General features: G+C 42.0%; 1 protein-coding gene across 1 annotated transcript in view; it reads left to right on the top strand.

Annotated features, from left to right (window-relative positions):
* cfap44 (cilia and flagella associated protein 44) overlaps positions 1 to 26942 on the top strand; it is a 280936-nt gene that overhangs the window by 101511 nt on the left and 152483 nt on the right. Inside the window, exons 2-5 of the mRNA XM_087993074.1 lie at positions 190 to 306; positions 12047 to 12200; positions 12592 to 12754; positions 18533 to 18635. Of these exons, the coding sequence (XP_087849200.1) occupies positions 190 to 306; positions 12047 to 12200; positions 12592 to 12754; positions 18533 to 18635 (537 nt within the window). The remainder of the gene's footprint in view (positions 1 to 189; positions 307 to 12046; positions 12201 to 12591; positions 12755 to 18532; positions 18636 to 26942) is intronic.

Below are 26942 nucleotides of genomic sequence, written 5' to 3'. Positions count from 1 at the left end.
CACAGTGAACATTGAAGCATTTGTGTAGATGTTTGTGATGACTGGTTGTCTTGATTTGAACAGAGTTGTTTGTATGTCTGTAACTGCATGAAAATAGTTTGTGTAAGTGTGATTTAGTCAATTATATCATTCATGGATTGTTATAACATATTAAAGATTTCTTTGTTTTTTTATTTGCAAAATAACAAGATGGAATAAAAAAAGATGCATCCACCGAGAATGTTGATTCTGGTGATCTTGAAGGTGATCAGATAGATGAAAGTGATGTTCGAGAGGATGAAACAACAACTGCAGCCGAAGAAGAAGGTGAAAACCCATTTCCATTGTGTCTGTCTTTTAAGATCTCTTGTCATGTTTCGCTCTAGGCAGCAGTAAATGCCTTTTCAAAACAGTTTTAAAAGTCTCATCTTTGTTTTCATAGCCTTCTTGGTCATATCCATCTCTGTTTCCAGTCTAAAACCCTTTGAGATTTCTGCACTCCAAACCTGGCTTCTGGGGCATCCTTAGTTTTAATTGTTCAATTATTGGTGACCGTACTTCAGCTGCCCATGTCCAAAATTCTGGAATTCCATCCCTGACATTCTCCAGCTGGCTCCCTCTCCCTTCTCCTTTAAAGCTTTCATCAGTAGCCACTTCTTCAGCCAAACATTTGGCAGTGTGGAGGAACAGAGGGATCGTGGGGTCCACATTGATAGATCCCTCAAAGTTGCCACCCACGTGATAAGAGTTGTAAGAAGGCAGATGGTGTGTTGACTTTCACTAGCAGGGGCATTGAATTTAAAAGCCATGAGGTTATGCTGCAGCACTATAAAGCCTTGGTTAGATCACACTTGGAATATTGTGTTCAATTCTGGTCACGTCATTAGAGGAAGCATATGGAAGCTTTAGAGAGGGTGCAGAGGAGATTTACCAGGATGCTGCCTGGACTGGAGGACATGTCTTGCAAAGAAAGATTGAGGGACCTAGGGTTTTTCTAATTGGAGTGAAGAAGGATGCGAGGTGACTTGAGAGAGGTATACAGGATGGTAAGAGGCATAGCTAGAGTGGATAGCTAGAGATTTTTTCCCACAGCATAAATGTCTATCATTAGGGGCATAATTTTAAGGCAATTGGTGGAAGGTTTGGGGAGATGTCAGAAGTAGGTTCTTTACAAAGAGACCCTTCTTCACTGGACCTGAAACATTAACTCTGCTTTCTGTCCACAGATGCTGCCTGACCTACTGAGGTTTTTCAGCCTCAGTATGATTTTGTTTCTGATTTCCAGCATCAGTGGTTCTTTATGTAGGGTGATTAGTGTGGATTAAGGGGACATTGTAGCACTAAAGTGAAAGTTGCTCTCGTCCTAGAGGTTTATAGGTTGCTCTCATTAGACAGAAATGACAGGTGGGTGAGGTTAAGCTGAGGGCACCATACTTCAGGTGAGGGATGAGGTTGAGAGGATGGAGCCTTCATGATGACCTTAGACCGAATATTAAATTGAACTTGTATTGTTGATGTCACGCTGTATTGCAAATCATCCAGACAACTGAGCTAATTGATCCCTTAAATACCACAGCAATGGGAATCATTGTGTACACAACTCTGTGGGTTTTTGTAAATTGTTTCGACCTGTTGTACACTCCTGCAGTGTGTTGGGATCAGTGTTTTGCACAAGGACAATTGATGCTTCTGACAGTAGCTGCAGCAGTGGGAGTAAGTTCGACAGTATTCACAATTGGTCTACTCATCCTTCTCAAGATCAACTTCACTTAGTTTGTTTTAAAAGTGGGAAGATACACTGGTTGACCTAGGCTGGAGTTCAACTGATTAACTGAAATTTAGATAAGATATTTTCAAGTTGTCATCATAATCCAGTCCCAAAATATAATACATTGATCATTAGATATAAGTTAAGGTATAATTTATTGAAGAGAAAAGATTGACACCAATCAGAACTGAGATTAGACATTTTGTCACCATACTAGGTAACATCTTCAGTGAGCCTCCAGACGAAGCACTGTTGGTGTTTCCTGTTTTCTATTTATATGTTTGGGTTTCCTTGGGTTGGTGACATCATTTTCTGTGACGATGTCATTTCTGGTTCTTTTTCTCAGGGGGGTGGTAAATGGGATCCAGGTCAGTGTGTTTGTTGATAGAAGTCCAATTGGAATGCCGTGCTTCTAGGAATTCTCGTGCATGTCTCTCTTTGGCTTGTCCTAGAATGGATGTGTTGTCCCAGTCAAAGTGGTGTCCTTCCTTATGTAAGGATACTAGTGAGAGAGTGTCATGTCGTTTTGAGGCTAGTTGATGTTCACGTATCCTGGTGGCTAGTTTTCTGCCTGTTTGTCCAGTGTAGTGTTTGTTACAGTCCTTGCATGGTATTTTGTAAATAGCATTAGTTTTGCTTGTTGTCTATGTAGGGTCTTTCAAGTTCATTACCTGCTGTTTTAGTGTGTTGGTGGGTTTGTGGGTTTCCATGATACCAAAGGCTCTGAATAATCTGGCAGTCATTTCCGAGATGTCTTTGACAGAGAGTGGCTAGGATTTCTGGACGTGTTTTGTCTGCTTGTTTGGGTTTGTTACTGAGAAATCGGCAGACTATGTTCAATGGGTACCCACTCTTTTTGAATACACTATACAGGTGATTTTCCTCTGCGTTGTGTAGTTCCTCTGTGCTGCAGTGTGTGCTGGCTTGTTGAAATAATGTTCTTTTGCAGCTTCATTTGTGAATGTTGGGATGATTGCTTCTATAGTTCAATATTTGGTCCGTATGTATTGTTTTCCTGTGGACCCTATACAGACAACAAACAAGACTAATGACATTTACAAAATACCGTGCAAGGACTGTAACAAATACTACATCAGACAAACAGGCAGAAAACTATCCACCAGGATACATGAACATCAACTAGCCACAAAACGACATGACCCTCTTTCACTAGTATCCTTACATACAGATAAGGAAGGACACCACTTTGACTGGGACACATCATCCATGCTAGGACAAGCCAAACAGAGACACACGCGAGAATTCCTAGAAGCATGGCATTCCAACCACAATTCTATCAACAAACGCATTGACCAAGACCCTATTTACCACCCCCTGAGTAAAAGAACAGGAAATGACACCACCATAGGAAATGACCTGCACAGTTACTGCCTTTGCTGTTTTGAATTCATGTATCGCTAGACATCGGAGTGCGTCTGGGAAAATGAACAAACAGTGAATTTCACAATTAATCTTGGAGGAATCTGTTTGGGCGAAGTTCACGACACAGAATCAGATAAGTTAATCGTCGTTTTAAGTGTGCCCAATAGAAAGGCTGCAGTAGTGAGTAGAGAGGGTTCTTTCTTGATTATGTTTTTGAAGATATGTCCTTTGATTAAACTTAAAATATAAGCCATAACTATTAATTTAACCTGGGGCAGTGTTTTGTAGAGGAATAAGGCAGTGTTATTTTCTGGGTCTATAGATTGTGAAGGAGCAAAAATGGCCTTTAGTACAATGATATGTACTTCTTGTCAGATGTGGGAGTTTAAAGAGAGTTTAAGGCTGCGGATTGTATCTGCAATAAATGTTGTTGGATGCGAATCTTACCAGATCGAAAGGATAGGTTGGAGAGACAGTTAGAAGTGATGAGGAATTTGCAACAGCAACAGTATGTGATGGATGGCAGTTATAGGAAGGGGGGAAGTCTCAGATACAGTCACATAGATGGGGTAACCCCAGGAAAGGATAGAGAGGTAGGCACCGAGGGCAGGAGGCTTTTGTGGATATACCCATTTCAAACAGGTATGCTGTTTTGGAAAATGTAAGACGTGATGGATTCTCAGGAGAATGTAGCACGAAAAGCCAAGTTTCTGGTATTGAGACTGGCTCGAGTGCAACAAGGGTACGTCAGCTTCCAAGAGATCAATTGTGTTAGGGGATTCTGTAGTCTGAGGTACAGACAGACGTTTCTGTGGCCAGCAGCGAAAAAGCAGAATGGTGTGTTGTTTCCCTGGTGCCAGGATCAAGGATGTCTCAGAGAGGGTGCAGAATGTTCTCAAGGGGGAGAGGGGCCAGCAAAAGGTCATTGTCCACATTGGAGCAACGATATAGGAAGGGAAAAGGTTGAGACTCTGAAGGGACATTACAGAGAGTTAGGCAGAAATTTAAAAAGGAGGTCCTCAAGGATAGTAATATCTGGAATACTCCCAGTGCTCCAAGCTAGTGAGGGCAGGAATAGGAAGATAGAGCAGATGAATGCATGGCTGAGGAGCTGGTGTATGGGAGAAGGATTCACATTTTTGGATCATTGGAATCTCTTTTGGGGTAGAGGTGACCTGTAGAAGAAGGATGAATTGCACCTAAATTGGAAGGGGACTGATATACTGGCAAGGAAATTTGCTAGAACTGCTCGGGAGGATTTAAACTAGTAAGGTGGGACCCAGGGAAATAGTGAGGAAAGAGATCAATCTGAGACTGGTACGGTTGAGAACAGAATTGAGTCAAACAGTCAGGGCAGGCAGGGACAAGGTAGGACTAATAAATTAAACTGCATTTATTTCAATGCAAGGGGCCTAACAGGGAAGGCAGATAAACTCAGGGCATGGTTAGGAACATGGGACTGGGATATCATAGCAATTACAGAAACATAGCTCAGGGATGGGCAGGACTGGCAGCTTAATATTCCAGGATACAAATGCTACAGGAAGGATAGAAAGAGAAGCAAGAGAGGAGGAGGAGTGGCATTTTTGATAAGGGATAGCATTAGAGCTGTACTGAAGGAGGATATTCCTGGAAATACATCCAGGGAAGTTATTTGGGTGGAACTGAGAAATAAGAAAGGGATGATAACCCTATTGGGATTGGGTTGGAATATCTGGTCGGCATGGACGGGTTGGACCGAAGGGTCTGTTTCCGTGCTGTACATCTCTATGACTCTATGACATCACCACAGGAACTGACATCACCAACCCAAGGAAACCCAAACATATAAATAGAAAGCAGGAAACACCAGCTGTGCTTCGTCTGTGGGCTCACTGAAATTGTTGCTGAAAATGTGTTGCTGGAAAAGCGCAGCAGGTCAGGCAGCATCCAGGGAACAGGAGAATCGACGTTTCGGGCATAAGCCCTTCTTCAGGAATGAGGAAGGTTTGTCCAGCAGGCTAAGATAAAAGGTAGGGAAGAGGGACTTGGGGGAGGGGCGTCGGAAATGTGATAGGTGGAGAGAGGTCAAGGTGAGGGTGATAGGTCAGACTGGGGTGGGGGCGGAGAGGTCAGGAAGAAGATTGCAGGTTAGAAAGGCAGTGCTGAATTCGATGGATTTGACGGAGACAAGATGGGGGGAGGGGAAATGAGGAAACTGGTGAAATCCGAGTTCATAACTTGTGGTTGGAGGGTTCCTAGGCGGAAGATGAGGCGCTCTTCCTCCAACCGTCGTTTTGTTGTGGTCTGGCGATGGAGGAGTCCAAAGACCTGCATATCCTTGGTGGAGTGGGAGGGGGAGTTGAAATGTTGAGCCACAGGGTGGTTGGGTTGGTTGGTCCGGGTGTCCCAGAGGTGTTCTCTGAAACGCTCCGCAAGTAGCCGGCCTGTCTCCCCAATATAGAGGAGGCCACATCGGGTGCAGAGGATGCAATAGATGATATGTGTGGAGGTGCAGGTGAATCTGCAGCGGATATGGAAGTTTCCTTTGGGGCCTTGGAGGGAGGTGAGGGGGGAGGTGTGGGCGCAAGTCTTGCACCTCCTGCGGTTGCAGGGGAAGGTGCCGGGAGTGGAGGTTGGGTTGGTGGGGGGTGTGGATCTGACGAGGGAGTCACGGAGGGAGTGGTCTTTACGGAATGCTGATAGGGGAGGGGAGGGAAATATATCCTTGGTGGCGGGGTCTGTTTGGAGGTGGCGGAAATGACGGCGGATGATGCGCTGTACATGGAGATTGGTGGGGTGGTAGGTGAGGACATCAAGGTAGATAAGTTAAAAGCAAATTACTGCGGATGCTGGAATCTGAAACCAAAAGAGAAATTGCTGGAAAATCTCAGCAGATCTGGCAGCATCTGTAAGTTTTGAGTCTAACTGACCCTTTGTCAAAGCTAAAAAAAGGGAGAAATAGGGAGGCATTTATACTAGGCTGAGAGAAGGTGAGTCATGGCTCCAGAAGCAAAGGTAGCAATAAAGAGGTGAAGTAGTACTGGCTGATTGGAGGGAGGTGAATGTTATTCCTCTTTTCAAGAAAGGGAATTATAGACCAGTCAGTCTTATGTCTGTGGTAAGGAAGATACTGGAAGGATTCTGAGAGAAAGGATTCATGACTATTTGGAAAAAACGTAGTTGGATTAAAGATAGCATGGTGTTGTGAGGGGCAGGTCATGTCTCACAAGCCATATTGAGTTCTTTGAGGATGTGATGAGACGAGTTGACGAAGGTAGAGCAGTGTATGTGTTGTATATGAATTTCAGTAAGACATTTGATAAGGTTTCCCATGGTAGACTCATTCAGAACGTTAGAAGGTGTGGGATACAGTGATATTTGGCAGTCTGAATACAAAATGGGCTGGCTGAAAGAAGACAGTGAGTAGTAGTGGATGGAAGGTATTCCACCAGGAGGTCAATGACCAGTGGTGTCCTGCAGGGATCTGTTCTTGGGCCTCTGCTCTTTGTAGTTTTTATAAATGACTTGGATGGAGAAGTGGAAGGGACGGTTAGTAAGTCTGCTGATGACACAAAGGCTGGTGCTGTTGTAGATAGTGTTGAGGGCTGTTGCAGGCTACAACATGACGTTGACAGGATACAGAGCTGGGCTGACAGATGGAGTTCAACCTGGATAAATGCCAAGTGATTAATTTTGGTAGGTCAAATTTGAATGCAGAATACTGGGTTAAAGACAGGATTCTTGGCAGTGTGGAGGAACAGTGGGATCTTGGGATCCATGTACATAGATCCCTCAAAGTTACCACCCAAGTTGATAGGGTTTTGGCTTTCATTAGCTGGGGGAATTGAGTTAAGAGCCTTGAGATTTTGCTGAAGCTCTATAAAGCCCTGGTTAGGCCACACTTGGAATATTGTGTCCAGTTCTGGTCACCTCATTCTAGGAAGGATGCTTTAGAGAGTGTACAAAGGACATTTAGCAGGTTACTGCCTGAATTGGAGGGCTTATCTTATGAAGAGAGGTTGAGTGAGCTCAGACTTATCACACTGGAGAGAAGAAAGAAGAGAGGTGACTTGATAGAGGTGTACAGGGGAATCTCTTTATTGCTATCTTTGCTTCTGAAGCCATGACTCACCTTCTCTCAGCCTAGTATAAATGCCTCCCTATTTCTCCCTTTCTTTAGCTCTGACAAGGGGTAAGTTAGACTTGAAACGTCAGCTTTTTTCTCTCCTTACAGATGCTGCCAGACCTGCTGAGATTTTCCAGCATTTTCTCTTTTGGTTTCAGATTCCAGCATCCGCAGTAATTTGCTTTTGTACAGGGGAATGAGAGGCATAGAAAGAATAGATAGCCAGAGACTTTTCCCAGGGTTGTCTTGAGGTGTCATAATTTTAAGGTGATTGGAGGAAGGTATAGGGGAGATGTCAGAGGTAGGTTCTTTACACAGAGAATGGTGGGTGTGCAGAATGCACTGCCAGCAGTGGTAGTAGGGTCAGATACATTAGAGACATTTAAGCAACTGCTGGACAAACATATGGATGGCAATAAATTGAGGAGTGTGGAGGTTAGGATGATCTTAGATTAAGGACTTTTGCCTGAAACATCGATTTTCCTGCTCCTCGGATGCTGCCTGACCTGCTGTGCTTTTCCAGCACCACTCTAATCTAAACTCTGATCTTAGATTAAGATAAATGCTTGGCAGAACATAATGGGCTGAATGACCTATACTGTGCTGTACTGTTCTGTGTTCTATAAGCTTGTATGTTTGGGCCTGCAAATAAGGATAATGATGTCTTCATTCATGAAGACAATCATTGTACTGCAACTGTAGCAAACTCTGTCATCCCATCTTTTATAATATTCCATGGAATAAGGCAAAATGTGATTGGGGTACTTGTGAAAAGCTACTCAACATTACAGTCAAACATTCACACACACCTTTGGAAGTTTCTACCCGCAGACAAGAAGCTGTGTGGTGTACTAATGGTCTGTCAAAGATGTGTTGATCCTGGTTTGGGAATGTGACTATTAAGGTGAGAACAATCTGACCTGCTGAGCATTCTTCTATTGGTCATTTATATCATCTGAACATCTTTGAGATGAAGGGGATTGCTACTGGGAAACCCAATGAATCAATAATTATGGTGGGTGGTGGTGTGTTACAGTTCACTTGAGTTATAGTTAATGATGGTAGAGGCTCCAATGTTCTTTCCATCATATGACTGACCAGAAGTTTCTCTCAGACTTACTGCGTGCCATCGGTGAATGCAGGAGGGATTTGCAGATTGATGTACAACTTGTTTGGCTGTATTATGAATGTACATTCCTTGGCTCTCTTGGAATCTGAGAAACTCAAAGTTTCTCATTCAGAGGCAGGAACACTACCCATTGCACCATATGATTTCCCATCAGCAATAGTGCTGGATACAATTGGGTCAAAAGCTCATGGTAACTTAAATGTGTTCAGGGAAACAAATGTGGAAAAAGTTTAAGAAATTACTGAAATAATGCAATATCGTAGCTTCATTCAGGAATATTGGAACGTGAGTTGGCTATTCATCCATGATTCAAGGTGGCAGTGCAGGCTGAGAGAGCAGTTAATAATGTACATTGTAAGTTGGGCTTTATTAATAGGGTATGAAGTACAAGAGCAAGGAGGTTATGTTGGAAAAAAAACCAGAACTGTGGATGCTGGAAATCAGAAACAAAAACAAATATTGCTGGGAAAACTCAGCAGATCTGGCAGCATTTCTGGAGAGAAAGCAGAGGTAATGTTTCGAGTCCAGTAACCCCTCTTCATTCTGATCGCAAATGTTAACTCTGCTTTCTCTCCACTGATACAGCCAGACCTGCTGATGTTATGCTGAACTTGTATAAGAGACTAATTCAACCTCATCTGGAGTATTGTGTCCGGTTCTGAGTGACACACTTTAGGAATAAAGTAAGCACTGCAGAACGTGCAGAAGAGGTTTCTTTGAAAGTGGTTTGAGGGATGAGGAATTTCAGTTATTCAGACAGATTGGAGAAGATGAGATTGTATCTTTTACTAATTACTTAAAATCTTCTATTTCTTGATCCTTCACAAATGGGCTCAGAATCCTATCTCAACCTTCAATTTTGCAAGGAGAAGTGATTAAGAAAGAAATGTTTTCATGTAGAGAATGGTTGGGGTCTGGAATGTATTGCCCGAGAGTCATAGAAATCCTAAAGTGCAGAAAGAGATCGTTTGGCCTATTGAGTCTGCACCGAGCCTCTGAAGAGCATCTCACACAGACACAGACCTCGCACCCTATCCCTGTAACCCTACAGTTAGCATGGCCAATCCACCTAACCTGCACATCTTTGGATAGTGGGATGAAACTGGAGCTTAGAGGGGACTCTCACAGATACTGAGAATGTGCAAACTCCATACAGTCACCCGAGGGTGGAATCAAACCCTGGTTCCTGGCACTGTGGGACAGCAGTACTAACCAGCAAGCCACCCAAAGAATGTTTTCCTTTATTTTGTATGGGATGTGGTCATCCCTAGCAAGGCTTGAATTTGTTGCCCATCCCTAATTGCCCTTGATTGGCTCTGTAAGAGACTCTGAGACTGTCTAAGAGTCAACTACATTGTTGTGGGTTTGGAGTCATGTGTAAGCCAGACAAGGACAGCAGACTTCCTTCCCTAAAGGACATTAATGAACTACATGGGTCTTTACAACAATTGGAAATGGTACATGGTCACCATTAGACTATCTTTTAGTTCCAGATTTTATTGAATGAAAGTTTCATCTGCTATGGTGGGATTCAACCTCTCTAACTTCAAATAATGTTGAACTTGCTTTCTCCATCTCCTGAGCAGCAGTAACCTTGTATGATTTATGATCTCTCTGTCATTATTTGCTATGATCTGCCTGTACTGTTTGCAAAACAAAGCTTTTCACTGCACTTAGGTACATGTGGTTACAATAAATCAAATAGATCCATGTTCCCGGAATATTATCAGGATCACTATTCCTGTGATATTTTACCATGATACAACTTGCCTCCCATGTAGTGGTTCAGTTGATGCTTTCAAAAGGGATTTAGATGATTATTTGAAAAAAAAAGTGCATAGTTACAGGAAGAAGCAGGAGAATAGTACTAAGTGAGACATTTAATTGGTGAGTTGTAACAGTTCTGTAATTCTGTCTTTTGACTGGTTTTGCTATTCAGTTCGAACATGGCCAATCTATACTTCAATCCCATTTATCTGCCATTGATCCATATCTTTTGATTTCCTTATCTGGTATGAACATTTTTATCTGTTTACCTCAATCAGGAGTTCTCGGTCCCCATTTTGTTATGGAATGATTCAGGAATAACATTCCACATCTAGAGTGATGTGGAATATGGTCCCTAGAATACTCTTGCTTGTAACTTGAATGAAACTGTGCCAGATATGTCAGTGTCTTTATGTTTCCAAACTGCATCTAATGTATTGTGTGTAGAATTCTGGCAATGCTCATTTCCATTCAGGTTTCCAGTCGGGAATTATCTGATTTACCTGAACAAATCATATAAGCTCAATGGAAAATAACTTTCTACTCATTTTAAAATCTTGTTACCCTATTGATTTGTTTTTCCTACTGGTGTTTTAGGATGAAATGAGAAAATGGGCAGAATTTTTATGAACATTGGGAAGTGAGCTTAGATGAAGATACAAAGGTACATTCCTGCAAAGCAGCATAGGGTCAAGAACCCAACATCATCTGCCCTTTTCCAGATTTGACCTGGACAAGGTTCTGAAGTGAGGTATATAAAAACAGAAGAACATGAGAAATAGAAGCAGCAGTAAACCATTTGGCCCCTTGAACCGACACTGCCGTTCAATAATACAATGGCTGACTTGATTGTGGCCTCAGTTCTAAATTCCTGCCTTTTCCCCTTACCCTGAACTCCCTTGTAGATCAAATATCTATCTAACTCAGCTTCAAACACTGTATATTAATCAAGAATATTTCCATTGTAATTGGAAAGCCTTGATTATTCTGTGGCGAGCACCGAAAATAACCAAATTAGAAAAGGAACTAGGAGAGAAGCTAATGGTGGAGGTGAATAAGATTACTTTGTATAAAATTGATCACAAGTTAAATGACAAAAAGTAGTATTGTAAGTCTGTATAAATAATTTGCATAGTGAGATTGTTAAAATCAAAAAGCTGACTATAACCTGGTGTCGTGTGATTTTTAACCCTCTGACCCGACTACGTACCCATGCACCCTGTCTGTTTAGTCAGCTACATACTTACCCTCTGAATCTTCCTATCTACCTACTTACCCTACCTACTCTTAATACTCATTCATTCACCTACCTGTTTTTTCACTTGTTCATCTTTCCCCATTAAGCACTACTGCTCTATAAAGAGGCTGTATCCTGGCGTACCCTGATTCTGCTCCAGTGCAGGTCCCTAAGGGACAAAGCATGTTCCTATGACAGCCAGGATTGGAAAACCCTGGAGGAAATATGCAGCAGTATCGACTTGGGAGATTGCTAAGCATAGTGGCAATCCACTCATTGGGTTTACTACTTGAAGATTCAGGCCACTGTCTCTTTATACATGAGCAGTAAACTTGTATTTGAATAACATACTCAAGTCCGAACCCCATGGAATAATTTAACTAATGAAAGGAGAGTTCTTCATACCAGGACACCCAGAAACAGGGTGCGATTACTTTGAGTTAAACAGCCACAGCAAAGCTTGTTCCACATGTTTTGGGTTCCTGACCTGCTACTGTTCTTAATTTTCAGTTGGGACTACAGTTTGAAGATGCCATCCAGTAGCTTCATCTGATCTATGGCTTAGATGTGTGCTTATTATTTAATAGTGGTTTAGCTATGTATTTGGAAGCATAACTGAAATGTATGAGTACTACTTGCAGAAGAACCAAGTATATGATGTTGTTTTAACAACAGAGCCACCTGCACAGAAGGAAGAGGATAAGGAGTCAAACAAAACAGAATTGGAATTGTTCCTTTCAGATGCTTTTTTCTATGACTATGAGAAGATACATTCAAAGGCAATCATCACCCCAGACTCAGAAATCCCAGAGGATCTCCTCACCTTTATGTATCCTTCATTAAAATAGCTTTACATTTTACATAGATTAGAACTTGGTATTCTTGGTTTATAGTAATTTTGATTTATTTTCAAATTCATCTACGTAAATAGTAAATTTATTCCTGAGTTAATCCCAGCCTAAAGTAAATTAACTTCTCAAAACTTAAATCCAATGTCTAGTAAATTTAATTTTTTACAAATAAGTTTGTTTGCAGTAAATTTTAATATGGTTTCCTGATCATTTTCAGTATACAAAAACTGTATATACTAAATCTTTGACAATTTAAGATTAGTGTATAGTGAATTTAATTGATAACAGTTATCATGAATCTATTAACATTTATTTTCCACCTTTTCTTCTCCCATGACTCTTATCTTGCTTGACCATTTTTGACTTCAGATATTCTTTTGGTTATGACTGCACTCGGCGTGTGAACATTCAACTCTCAGATGAACAAACTATAATGTTTGTAGCTGGTAATCTGGTAATTCTAATGGATATTAAAACCAAAGAGCAAAGGCACCTTCGAAGCAGCACGGGAGGAGGCATTGGCATTGTGATGGTATGTTAACAGGGTTTGCTATGGCTCAGTTGGTGGCCGTCTTGTCTCTGAGTCACAAGGTTCCAATTCCGATTCCAAATTAGCATTTGAGTACAAATTCAATGCTATCAAGTATAGTGAGGGAGATTGTATAATAACAATGCCATCTTGCAGATGAAGTGTCCATTTGGCATCTGTGGATGTATGGAAAAGACCTTACAGCAGTATTTCAAAGAGACCAAGATAGTTATACCAATGTTAGTAATGGCCGAGATTTACCCCTCTATCAACATCACAACAAACATAATATATGGTTATATCCTATCACTAGTTTGGTGTTTGCACATGTGACTGGTTGCTGTATTGCCCATGTTACATCAGTAACTATGCTTCAAAAGTGCTGCATTGTCTGTAGAGGATGGTGACAATAGAATGTAAATGCAAATGCAAACCTTTCTTATTCTCGGCTCCCACAAGTCACAATCTCTACCAAATTAGATTAGATTAGATTACATTACAGTGTGGAAACAGGCCCTTCGGCCCAACAAGTCCACACCGACCTGCCAAAGCGCAACCCACCCATACCCCTACATTTACCCCTTACCTAACACTACGGGCAATTTAGCATGGCCAATTCACCTGACCTGCACATCTTTGGACTGTGGGAGGAAACCGGAGCACCCGGAGGAAACCCACGCAGACACGGGGAGAACGTGCAAACTCCACACAGTCAGTCACCTGAGGCGGGAATTGAACCCAGTCTTTGCGTCCCCCAAGCACTGTAAGATTGTTTCTCTTATTTGGAATGCTTGGGATTGAGTCATTTTTGGATGTTGGAATTTTTCAGATTAGGAAATTATGATGGACTGTTGAACAACAAACGTGTGAATGAGAAAACACAGTGGATGGAAATATTTATCTGAAACATAAAACCCCAAAAAAAGCATTATAAAATAGTCATTAAAAATGTTTTACTATCCAAATACTGTACCTTCCATGTTTTCACTTTCAAGTTTCTGCATTGAAATGATGATATTGATTTCAAGACAATGTTTTGGCCTGCTCAAAATATTTCTGGTCAACTGATGTTCTAGACTTCTGATTTCCAGACTGGGAGTATTATAGAATAATCCAAAATTCTTCATTTATGGACATTCCTGGCTTTGAAATACGTGAAAGTATTTGTTTAATTACTGAGATCATTCAATGATGCTTAATCACTTTGGAATATTAAATACTGTTGGTGCCTGTTTAAGTCCGGCAGTTGCTGACTACAGCTGCTGGCATGTGCAGAGAGGAGAAGAATCAATTCTTGTATTTTTTATATGTTTATTGCAAACTGGAGCTTATATATTTTCCCACAAACTGAACTAAAACCTATTTATACACCCACTCGAGTCCTCTGATACTCCCTGGATAGTCACAGGATATAAAAGGTAATACCCAATCTGGATAACTGTTTTGCTGCTGCTAAGGAGGGCTGACGTTGCACTCTGTCTCTCAATGTCACCATGTCCTGGATGTAGGGTTTGCTTCTGTGATGGTTGGTCTCCAAAGATTTCATTGCCTGCATGCCCTGAAGGTCTTTTTTATCCTTTTCCCATATCACTCTAGTGTTATGGTATCTTTTTCCAGGACTTAACAAGATATTGCTACTTTTGAAGTGCCACTTGTTAATTTCCTACCGAGCTCCCTAAATTCTTACTGGAGGATCACATTCCTCTTCCTATTTGGTGCCTATGTGAATCATGACCATTGGCTATTTGCTGTAGTCCTCAGGGAGATATGCAACCGTTCAGTGACATTCTCGATTCCAGAACTAGGAAGGCAACATACCATTTTGGATTCATACCTGTGGTTGCAGGAACACCTGTCTATTCTAGCTACCGAACCTCCTATCACAACTGCTCTTCCAGACCTCTTCTGGTTACCTTCCCCATGCAACTGAGCCAATTCGAGAGCCATGAACTTGGCTTTGGCTGCATGCTGCAGATCACTTCTATCAATATTCAGAACTGAGTACAGATTAGGGAGTGCGATGCATATGGAGAAAAGACTCTTGTAGCACTTGCCTGTTGCTTTTTCACTGCATGGTGGCCACCCATTTTCTCTCTCTCCATGCATACCTATATGTTGTTGAATAACCACATCTGTGAATATGCTATCATGAAGTTCTCAAACATGCAGATGTGCTGCAGTGACACTAGCTCAGCTCAAGCTCTGAAATTCAAAGTTTGAATTGCTGCAGCTAATGAATTTTCCAGTATGCATGTTTACATGGAAAGCATTCTGGAGTTCCCACATAGAACAGGATGTGCAATCCAGCATCTGAGTGATACTGGTATTCTTCTATCTGTTAGGTAATAAAACTTATTTCTTAAAAAAAAATTATGACTCACCAACTATTCACTTCTGTTCTGCTGACATCACTTAAATAATGTGAAAACTCTCAGTCTATACTTTCTTTTTGCACAATGTTCCCTTTAAGACCAATACGGGCTGGGGAGGATTTTGAAGGTGGGTTTTTTGGTTTTCTGAATCATATTGAATTATTTCCATGAAATTTCAGATTCCATGAAATGCCCTTGTGCCATTGGGATGAATAGTTAAGAAGCAAAAAATGAAAGGAAAGCAAAGTCCAATATCGTTGAATTTTGTTTTAAGTCTGTTTTTTGTTGGGCACTTCATAATACATTAAGATATAGATGAGAGAAGATAAATGCGGTTTTCTCCACATAGAACAGTTTCTAGTTGGCAGTTTTTGAACAGATTCAGAAGTTGAAGCAGATCTCTGAAATAAAACAGACTTTCTGTATATGTTTTACAGTTGGAAAGATCAGAGCTAAAGATGGGAAGGAAAAAGGATTGTCATAGAATCATACAGCACAGAAATAGACCTTTTGGTCCAACTAGTCCATGCTGACTATAATCCTAAACTAAACCAGTCCCATCTGCCTGCACTTGGCCCATATCCTTCCAATCATTTCTTTTATTCATGTATGTATGTAAATGTCTTTTAAACTTTGTAACTGTACCTGCATCCACATCCTCTGCAAGTTCGTTCCACACATGAACAGCTCTCTGTTTAAAACAAATTTGCCCCTTTTTGAAACCTTTCTGCTCGCACCTTAAAAATATGCCCCATAGTCTTGAAATCCCCAGGAAAAGGAATCTGCCATTCACCTTATCTACACCCCACATTACTTTATAAACCTGAATAAGGTCACCTCTCAACCTCCTATGCTGCAGTGAAGAAGTGCCACCCTATCCAGTCTCTCTTTATATCTCAAACCCTCTATCCCTGGCAACATCGTCGTAAATCTCTTCTGAACCCTCTCCAGCTTAACAATATCCTTCCTATAATGGGATGACCAGAACTGGACGCAATACTCTAAAAGAGGTTTCAACAATATCTTGTACAATCTCAATATAACGTCCCAACTCGTGTACTCAAAGGTCTGAGCAATATAGGCAAGCATGCTAAATGCCTTCTTAACCCTCTTAACTTCTTAGTAAGTGAGAGATTGTGCAGAACAGATTGAGAAGAGTGTGATATTGATCATGGACTACGGTTTGGACAAGACTTATTGGTGCTGCTTCAATGTTGTCAAAGTCCATCAGCCCATTTTAATGGGTAGGAGGAGGGAATCTTTAGGCATTCTGTGTCTTAAGAACTTTGTGACTTAAGTGAGAGAGGGTTCAAAGACACACACATTGTTAGTGGTATCTGTGTCTGGGAATCTCAAGTAGAAATATGGCTGCTGGTCAGTGGGACTTGAGGGCCAAAATGATTGATTAGTAAGTGGGAGGTTAAGCTGGGAAAACTATGAGATTGATCATGGTGCCATGTGTGGTGAGGAATGTAATGTAAGTCTGTGAGGCTTAAAGACTACTTCAATGAAATTTACTGCTTATTGAAAATATTCTTGCCCTGTTAACTAATCTGGAATTATGTTGTTTTTAGTTGCTTTGTTACAGTAAATGTTTTAAAGAGTGACATTTTGTCAAAAGGTTGTAACAAAATAGGAGTAGATCTTCCAACTGCTACACCATTCTACATTGAGGCTGATCATTTAGCTCCAATGCATATTTCCATGCTCTCTACATATCTCCAGAGGTTATTAGAAATCTGCAAATCTCTGCCTTGAACTTATTTAATGACTGACCTCCACAACTCTCTGGGTGGAGAATTCCAAAGATTCAGATCCCCTGAATCAAGAAGTTGCTACTCATTGCAGTCCTAATTAGCTTATTTTTTATTCTCTGACCATTGAACTCTAAACCCCAAAGCCAAGGGAAACATTGTTTCTGCAATTACTCTGTCTATCCCTTTAAGAATTTTGTAAGTTTATGTGAGATCACTTCTCTAAACTCTAGTAAATACAACCTCTCATCAACCTCTCCTCATTGGACTGTCCCACCAACCCAGAGATTACTCTGGTGAACCTTTGCTGCTCTCGTCTATGCAAGAAAATCCTTCCTTAGGCAAGAGGACCAGAAATGCATACAACACTTGTTCCATGCAACTGAAGCACAACATCTGCTCCTTCACACAAATCCTACTGCAGTAAATGTCAACAAACCATATCATAGGGATCCATTTAATTTTTATAAATTAATGGATTCTATGGGCATATAACAACATAGAGAGTGTTTGTCTTCAGTTCTCTACAGTGTCAAAATCATAGATATGGCAGGTCTCCAATCCACTCCAGATTGCATTTCAAAGTCACCCAGCCAACTGAGCTTTTTACAGAAAACAGAGTAATGATGAATTGAAAAGTAGAATACTGCAGAAGCTGGAAGCTGGAAATATTCAACAAATCAGGTGGAATCCATGTAGAAAGAAAGCATAGTGAACATTTCGGCTCATTAACCTTTCCTGGAAAAGGTTTTCCCTGTGGGTATTGAGAACACAGTCCATTGTGTGTGAAACAACAGGGTATTGCTCAATATACTTGTTCTTGTGATCATAATCATTTCAATATTAATACAGCTTTTTCCATGGGATGGCGCTGTTACCTCTAAACACAGTGGGCAGAATCTTTCCATCCAGGATGCTGTGGAGGTGGGGCTGCAAACAAAACGGCAGTCCCGAACCCTTTCCCATATTTATCACCTGTAAGGCAATTGGCCAGGGAAGTAACATAAGGGGAAAGCTATTTCAAAATAAAGGTTGGGGTTTGAAATGCACTGCCCTAGAATGTGGTGGAGGCAGATGTAATCATGGTATTCACAAGGGAACTGGATTATTATCTGGAAATGAAAGATATGCAAAAAGATGAGGGAGGGGCTCTAGGTGAAATGTTCCTGCAGAGAGCAAGTACTGACAAGATGGGTCTAATATCCTCCAAATGTGCTACAAACATTCTGAAATTCTAGTTCGTTCAATATTTCATTGAATACAGCCATAGAGTTGTACAGCACGGAAACAGACCCTTCGGTCCAACTCATCCATGCTGAGCAGATATCCAAAGTTAATCTAGTCCCATTTGCCAGCATTTGGCCCATATCCCTCTAAACCCTTCCTATTCATATGCCCATCTATCAGAAAGGGATGAACTTTGAAGGCTCGAATGACTTTTCCAATGTTCCATTTTCGTCATATGATTTGAAGCACTAGCACTGTCTGAGTATAAGTTTCTTGTTTGCTGAACTGGAAAGGAGCAGAGCAGAAAACTTTGGAAAAAAAAGTCCCTGAAAAAGCAAGATTTTTGGCACACACCAGTGGTGAATTGACCAATTCTTTAATTCAATCAGTGGAAGCAATAATTCCTATTTTATTGTTATATTCTGCAGGTTCATCCAAGTGGAAACTATTTTGCTGTAGGTGAGAAGGGAACCATACCCCCCATTATTATCTATGAATATCCTTCATTGAAACCATACAGAATGTTGCGAGGTGAGTGTCATCTTGAGGCCAATGCTAATCATTTTTGTTTGTCATAGAGTCATAGAGATGTACAGCATGGAAACAGACTCTTCAGTCCAACTCGTCCATGCCGAACAGATATCCCAACCCAATTTAGTCTCACCTGCCAGCACCCGGCCCATATCCCTCCAAACCTTTCCTATGCATATACCCATCCAAATGCCTTTTAAATGTTGCAATTGTACCAGCCTCCACCACTTCCCCTGGCAGCTCATTCCATACACATACCACCCTCTGTATCAAATGTTGCCCCTTAGGTATCTTTTATTTCTTTCCCCTCTCACCCTAAACCTATGCCCTCTACTTCTCGACCCCAGGGAAAAGACTTTGTCTATTTATCCAATCCATGCCCCTCATAATGTTGTAAACTTCTATAAGGTCACACCTCAGCCTCCGACGCTTCAGGGAAAACAGCCCCAGCCTGTTCAGCCTCTCCCTATACTCAAATCCTCCAACCCTAGCAACATCCTTGTAAATCTTTTCTGAACCCTTTCAAGTTTCACAACATCTTACCAATAGGAAGGAGACCAGAATTACACGCAATATTCCAACAGTGGCCTAACCAATGTCCTGTACAGCCGCAACATGACCTCCCAACTCCTGTACTCAATACTCTGACCAATAAAGAAAAGCATACCAAACGCCTTCTTCACTATCCTATCTACCTATGACTCCACTTTCAAGGAACCTGCACTCCAAGGTCTCTTTGTTCAGCAACACTCCCTCGGACCTTACCGTTAAGTATATAAGTCCTGCTAAGATGTGCTTTCCCAAAATGCAGCACCTCGTATTTATCTGAATTAAACTCCATCTGCCACTTTTCAGCCCATTGGCCCATTTGATCAAGATCCTGTTGTATTCTGAGATAACCTTCTTCGCTGTCCACTATACCTCCAACTTTGGTGTCATCTGCAAACTTACTAACTCTACCTCTTATGCTCGCATCCAAATAATTTATATAGATGACAAAAAGTAGAGGTCCCAGCACCAATCCTTGTGGCACTCCACTGGTCACAGGCCTCCAGTCAGAAAAACAACCCTCCACCACCATCCTCTGTCTTCTACCTTTGAGCCAGTGTTGTATCCAAATGGCTAGTTCTCCCTGTATTCCGTGAGATCTAACCTTGCTAACCAGTCTCCCATGGGGAACCTTATCGAATGCCTTACTGAAGTCCATATAGATCACATCTACTGCTCTGCCCTCCTCAATCCTCTTTGTTACCTCTTCAAAAAACTCAATCAAATTTGTGAGATATGATTTCCCACGCACAAAGCCATGTTGACTATCCCTAATCAGTCCTTGCCTTTCCAAATACACGTATATCCTGTCCCTCAGGATTCCCTCCAACAACTTGCCCACCACCGACGTCAGGCTCACTGGTCTATAGTTCCCTGGCTTGTCCTTACCACCCTTCTAAAACAGTGGGACCATGTTAGCCAACCTCCAGTCTTCCGGCACCTCACATGTGACTAATGATGATACAAATATCTCAGCACGAGGCCCAGCAATCACTTCTCTAGCTTCCCACAGAGTTCTAGGATACACCTAAGACCATAAGACATAGGACCATTTGGCCCATCGAGTCCACTCCGCCATTCAATCATGGCTGATGAGCATTTCAACTCCACTTACCCGCATTCTCCCCGTAGCCCTTAATTCCTTGTGACATTAAGAATTTATCAATTTCTGCCTTGAAGACATTTAGCGCTCCAGCCTCCACTGCACTCTGTGGCAATGAATTCCACAGGCCCACCACTCTCTGGCTGAAGAAATGTCTCCGCATTTCTGTTCTGAATTTACCCCCTCTAATTCTAAGACTATGTCCACGGGTCCTCGTCTCCTCGCCTAACGGAAACAATTTCCTAGCGTCCACCCTCTCCAAGCCATGTATTATCTTGTAAGTTTCTATTAGATCTCCCCTTAATCTTCTAAACTCCAATGAATACAATCCCAGGATCCTCAGCCGTTCCTCATATGTTAGACCTACCATTCCAGGGATCATCCGTGTGAATCTCCGCTGGACACGCTCCAGTGCCAGTATGTCCTTCCTGAGGTGTGGGACCAAAACTGGACACAGTACTCCAAATGGGGCCTAACCAGAGCTTTATAAAGTCTCAGTAGCACAACAGTGCTTTTATATTCCAACCCTCTTGAAATAATTGACAACATTGCATTCGCTTTCTTAATCACGGACTCAACTTGCATGTTTACCTTTAGAGAATCCTGAACTAGCACTCCCAGATCCCTCTGTACTTTGGCTTTACGAATTTTCTCACCGTTTTAGAAAGTAGTCCATGCTTGTATTCTTTTTTCCAAAGTGCAAGACCTCGCATTTGCTCACATTGAATTCCATCAGCGATTTCCTGGACCATTCCTCCAAACTGTCTAGTTCCTTCTGCAGCCTCTCCACTTCCTCAGTACTACCTGCCTGTCCATCTAACTTTGTATCATCAGCAAACTTTGCTAGAATGCCCCCAGTCCCTTCATCCAGATCATTAATATATAAAGTAAACAGCTGCGGCCCCAACACTAAACCATGCGGGACACCGCTTGTCACCGGCTGCCATTCCGAAAAAGAACCTTTTATCCCAACTCTCTGCCTTCTGTCAGACAGCCAATCCTCAATCCATAGTAGTAGCTCAACTCGAACACCATGGGCCCTCACCTTGCTCAGCAGCCTCCCGTGTGGCACCTTATCAAAGGCCTTTTGGAAGTCTAGGTAGACCACATCCACTGGGTTTCCACGGTCTAACCTGAACAGGTCCTGGGGATTCATCCACCTTTACCCGTTTCAAGGCATCCAGCACTTCCTCCTCTGTAATATGGACATTTTTCAAGGTGTCACCACCTATTTCCCTACATTCTGTATCTTCCATATCCTTTTCCACAGTAAATACTGATGCAAAATACTCGTTTAGTATCTCCCCCATTTTCTGCAGCTCCACACAAAGGCCGTCTTGCTGATCTTTGAGGGGCCCTATTCTTTCTCTAGTTACCCTTTTGTCCTTAATGTATTTGTAAAAACCCTTTGGATTCTCCTTGATTTTATTTGCCAAAGTTATCTCGTGTCCCCTATTTGCCCTCCTGATTTCCCTCTTAAATAGATTAGATTAGATTACTTAGATTACTTACAGTGTGGAAACAGGCCCTTCGGCCCAACAAGTCCACACCGACCCGCCGAAGCGTAACCCACCCATTCCCGTACATTTTACCCCTTTACCTAACACTACGGGCAATTTAGCATGGCCAATTCACCTGACCTGCACATCTTTGGACTGTGGGAGGAAACCGGAGCACCTGGAGGAAACCCACGCAGACACGGGGAGAATGTGCAAACTCCACACAGTCAGTCGCCTGAGGTGGGAATTGAACCCAGGTCCCTGGCGCTGTGAGGCAGCAGTGCTAACCACTGTGCCACCGTGCCGCCCACTAGGAAGTATACTCCTACTTCCTTTATACTCTTCTAAGGATTCACTTGATCTCTCCTGTCTATACCTGACATGTGCTTCCTTCTTTTTCTTTAGTCACCCAGCATTCCCTATACTTACCAGCCTTTCCTTTCACCCTAACAGGAATATGCTTTCTCTGGATTCTCGTTATCTCATTTTTGAAGGCTTCCAATTTTCCAGCTGTTCCTTTACCTAAGAACATCTGCCCCCTAAAACCGTCAAAATTGGCCTTTCTTCAATTTAGAACTTCAACTTTTAGATCTGGTCTATCCTTTTCCAACACTATTTTAAATCCAATAGAATTATGGTCACTGGTCCCAAAGTGCTCCCCTGCCTTATTTCTCAAGAGTAGGTACATCCACATACTGAATCAGAAAATTTTCTTGTACACACTTAACAAATTCCTCTCCATCTGAACCCTTAACACTATGGCGGTCCCAATCTATGTTTGGAAAGTTAAAATCCCCTACTATAACGACCCTATTATTCTTACAGATAGCTGAGATCTCCTTACAAGTTTGTTTCTCAGTTTCCCTCTGACTATTAGGGGGTCTATAATAGAATACCAAAAAGGTTATCATCCCTTTCTTATTTCTCAGTTCCACCCAAATAACTTCCCTGGATGTATTTCCAGGAATATCCTCCTTCAGTACAGCTCTAATACTATCCCTTATCAAAAACACCATTCCCCCTCCTCTCTCGCCTCCTTTTCTAACCTTCCTGTAGCATTTGAATCCGGGACCATTAAGCTACCAGTCCTGCCCATCCTTGAACCATGTTTCTGTAATTGCTATGATATCCCAGTCCCATGTTCCTAACCATGCCCTGAGTTCATCTGTCTTCCCTGTTAGGCCCCTTGCATTGAAATAAATGCAGTTTAATTTATTAGTCCTACCTTGTCCTTGTCTGCCCTGACTGACTCACTTCTGTTCTCAACTGTACCAGTCTCAGATTGATCTCTTTCCTCACTATCTCCCTGGGTCCCACCCTCCCCACCCCCCACCTTGCTAGTTTAAATCCTCCCGAGTAGCTCTAGCAAATCTCCCTGCCAGTATATTAGTCCCCTTCCAATTTAGGTGCAAACCGTCCTTCTTGTACAGGTCACTTCTACCCAAAAGAGATTCCAATGATCCAAAAATGTGAATCCTTCTCCCATACACCAGCTCCTCAGCCATGCTCTATTCTTCTATTCCTGCCCTCACTAGCTCGTAGCACCGGGAGTAATCCAGATATTACTACCCTTGAGGACCTCCTTTTTAAATTCCTGCCTAACTCTCTGTAATCTCCCTTCAGGATTTCAACCTTTTCCCTTCCTATGTCATTGGTTCCAATGTAGACAATGACCTCTTTCTGGCCCCTCACCCCCTTGAGAACATTCTGCACCCTCTCTGAGACGTCTTTGATCCTGGCACCAGGGAAGCAACACACCATTCTGATTTTTCGTTGCTGGCCACAGAAACGTCTGTCTGTACCTCGGACTAGAGAGTCCCCTAACACAATTGATCTCTTGGAAGCTGACGTACGCCTCATTGCATTAGAGCCATTCTCAATACCAGCAACTTGACTGTTTGTGCTACGCTCCCATGTGAATTGATCACCCTCTACATTTTCCAAACAACATACTTGTTTGAAATGGGGAGAGCCACAGAAGACTCCTGCACTTACTGCCTACATCTCTTACCTATCCTGGAGTTAACCCATCTATGTGACTGTATCTGCGACTTTCCCCCCTCCTATAACTGTCGTCCATCACATACTGTTGCTGTTGCAAATTCCTCATTGCCTCTAACTGTCTCTCCAACTGATCCATTTGATCTGATAGGATTCGCAACCAACAGCATTTATTGCAGATATAATCCGCAGTATCCCTTAAACTCTGTTTAAACTCCCACATCCAACAAGAAGCACATATCACTCTACTAAAGGCCATTTTTGCTCCTTCAGAATCGACAGACCCAGAAAATAACATCATCTTATTCCTCTACAAAACACTGCCCTAGGTTAAATTAATAGTTACGGCTTATGTTTTAAGTTTAATCAAGAGACATATCTCAATAAATATATAATCAAGAAAGAACCTCCCTACTCACTACTGTAGGCTTTCTGTAGGCCACACTTAAAACAATTCACTTATCTGTTTCTGTGCTGTGCCCAAACAGTTCCTCCAAGATCAATTGTGAATTTCACTATTTGTTAATTTTCCCAGACACACTCAAATGTCCAGCGATACATGAATTCAAACAGCAAAGGCAGTAACTGTGCAGGTTCACTGTGGTGTCAGTTTCTTTCTCTCCCTTTCTCCTGTTCCGACCTCACCATATGCTTCCTTTGTCTGTTCTTCTCCCTTTTAAAACTGCTGTTGTTTTGACTTTTTTTTTCCAAAGTTCCAAAACAATGCAACAGCGTATAAAATGGTAATTGCTGCTCCTGGAATTCAAGGAAATCACCTCTAACACCTAAAATACCTCAAAAAAGGAGCAGCTGTTACAGCCAGAAATTTTTCCCGTCCTCCATCTTGGATTTCCCAGGACCCCAAGTTTTATCACCATACCTTAAGCAACCAGGCCTAGAGCTGACTCATTTCTAGGTTCCTGATCTTTCTCCAATCACTCTTTGTTAGCTTGATATATATTACTTGGCAAAAGGTGCCTTTCAGAACAAGGTTTTTTTGTTTGATCTTGATGAAAGTACAAGTACTTGGGGAGAAGGAATAGGAAAGAATCATCTTAAGTTTACTATTTTCCCAACAAGAGCCCGCTATATGGCCTTCAGTCTCTGGTGGCCTGGCCCTCATCTTATCCTGAAGAAGGGCTAATGCCCAAAACGTCGATTCTCCTGTTCCCTAGATGCTGCCTGACCTGCTGCGCTTTTCCAGCAACACATTTCCATCTCTGATCTCCAGCATCTGCAGACCTCACTTTCTCCTCATCTTATCTCACTGTGCAGCCCTGTCACTATTGCTCACCTTGCTGCTATCACTGTGTTTCACTGTCCTATCACTTAGGGGCTTGATAGGGTAAATTCTGAGAGGATATTTCTCCTCATGGGACAGTGTACAACCAAGAAGGCATTGATTCAGAATAAAGGAATGCCAATATAAGAGTGAGATGTGGAAGAGTTTCTCCTGTCAGAGGGTTGAGAGAATTTGGAACTCCTTGCCACAGAAGCTGTGGGGGCACAGTCCTTGTGTATATTCAGGCTAACATAGATAAATTCTTGATCACTTGGGAAATCAAGAGTTACAGGGAAAGGGCAGAAAAGTGAACATGAGGATTGTCGGATTAGCAACACTCCTACCGAATGGTGGTATAGGCTCAAGAGGCCAAACGGCCCACTCCTATTTTTTTTTCTGGTCTTATTCGCTGAACCCCCCTAACTCCATAGCTCACGTGTGCTCCAATTAACACAGCTTAACGTGCTGTAATAAAGAGCATCCATGGCTCATTGTGCCACTTTATCACCATTGTTCTTAGTGTAGTTCATAGTGTGGCCTCATCACTGTAACTGAATGGGTTATCCTCAATACTGTATAAAAGAAAACTATCGAAGTGCAGAGACTTAGAGAAAATCATATGGAACAGTCGATAGCAGAAAGATAGGAAAAAAGAGAGAAAAAGCAAAACCAAAGGGGAAGGGTAACAGAGTTACATTGGTGTAAGGCAAGGGAGTGCTATTTGGAGTAAATTGTTTGTTGTGTGGGACATTCCCAGTTCCTGGTCCCATAGTAGTAGTGATACAATACAACTTTTAGATTGGAGGTGGGTTTTATGCCTAAATAAGACCATCAGGTACAAGCAAGAGGCTAGATCCAGAGGAATAAATTTAAAAGTGAAAGGTAATTGTGACTTTATCTTGCCTTTGCAAATGAATCAGTAGGAAGAGCAAACGGTTAGCGGCCTTTGACAGCTATTTGTGGTTATGTCCATGATTCTCTGATGCCTCCTCTAAGGATGTGTTTGAAGTTATGTGCAAGAAAAGGTACAAACGGGTCAGACACAGCAGGTATAGGTAGAAGTAGCCATGGAGGTCGACAACACATGTCCTTGTAGAACGTAAAACTCTCAGCTCTCGTGATGGAGACGGAGTCCTTGTCATGCAATATTTTCACACTGCAGTCATGTGCATGATTATCTTCCCATCGTGTTCCTGCTAGCTACACTTGAACATGTCCCAGTTTTTCTATGTTCCTCATGAATGTCATTTGAAAATCGCAACCTTTTTGTCTCTGTACTTCTAACAAACTCAACTTGCAATTAATCGGAGCTGTGTGGATTGTGAGCTCTCACTCCTACCTTCCATTTGAAAATCTAATTGTGCCACTGAGGTGCCTTCTGAGTGCAGTTTTCTTTGTCTGCCTTCATCCACTGTCACCCTCCATAGGAATTGAAAATGCAGTCCACTACATGGAATGTCAAAGAATATATAGGAATGTAGCACTGATGTTCAGGAGTAGGCTATTTGGTCCTTTGAGCTGCTGCACCTTCCTGACTGCACCCCGTAATCCTCAACTCCCTTGTGTGTCAAAAATCTGTTTGACTGAGCCTTGAATAAATTTAAACAACCAGCCTGCAGTAACTTTTTGGGAAGAGAATACCAGAGACTAACAACCCTCTGAGAGAAAGAAATTCTCTGTCTTAAAAAAAGAGCGCTCTCATTCTCTTACAATGTGCCCTGGCTTTAGACTACCCCAGAAGAAGAAGAAACATCCTTACATAGTTAAACTGGAAAGAGTGCAAAGAAGGTTACAAGGCTGTTGCCAGGACTAATAGGACTGAGTTATAGGGAGAGGTTGGCCAGGATAAGACTTTAATCCTTGGAACATAGGAG

Source organism: Chiloscyllium plagiosum, unplaced genomic scaffold (genome assembly GCF_037043375.1).
Source record: "Chiloscyllium plagiosum isolate Xiang-an unplaced genomic scaffold, Cpla_swu_hap1 HiC_scaffold_12, whole genome shotgun sequence".
Taxonomy (NCBI): Eukaryota; Metazoa; Chordata; class Chondrichthyes; order Orectolobiformes; family Hemiscylliidae; genus Chiloscyllium; species Chiloscyllium plagiosum.
The sequence above is the reverse complement of the archived record's forward strand: the minus strand, read 5'-3'. Positions and strand labels throughout refer to the sequence as shown.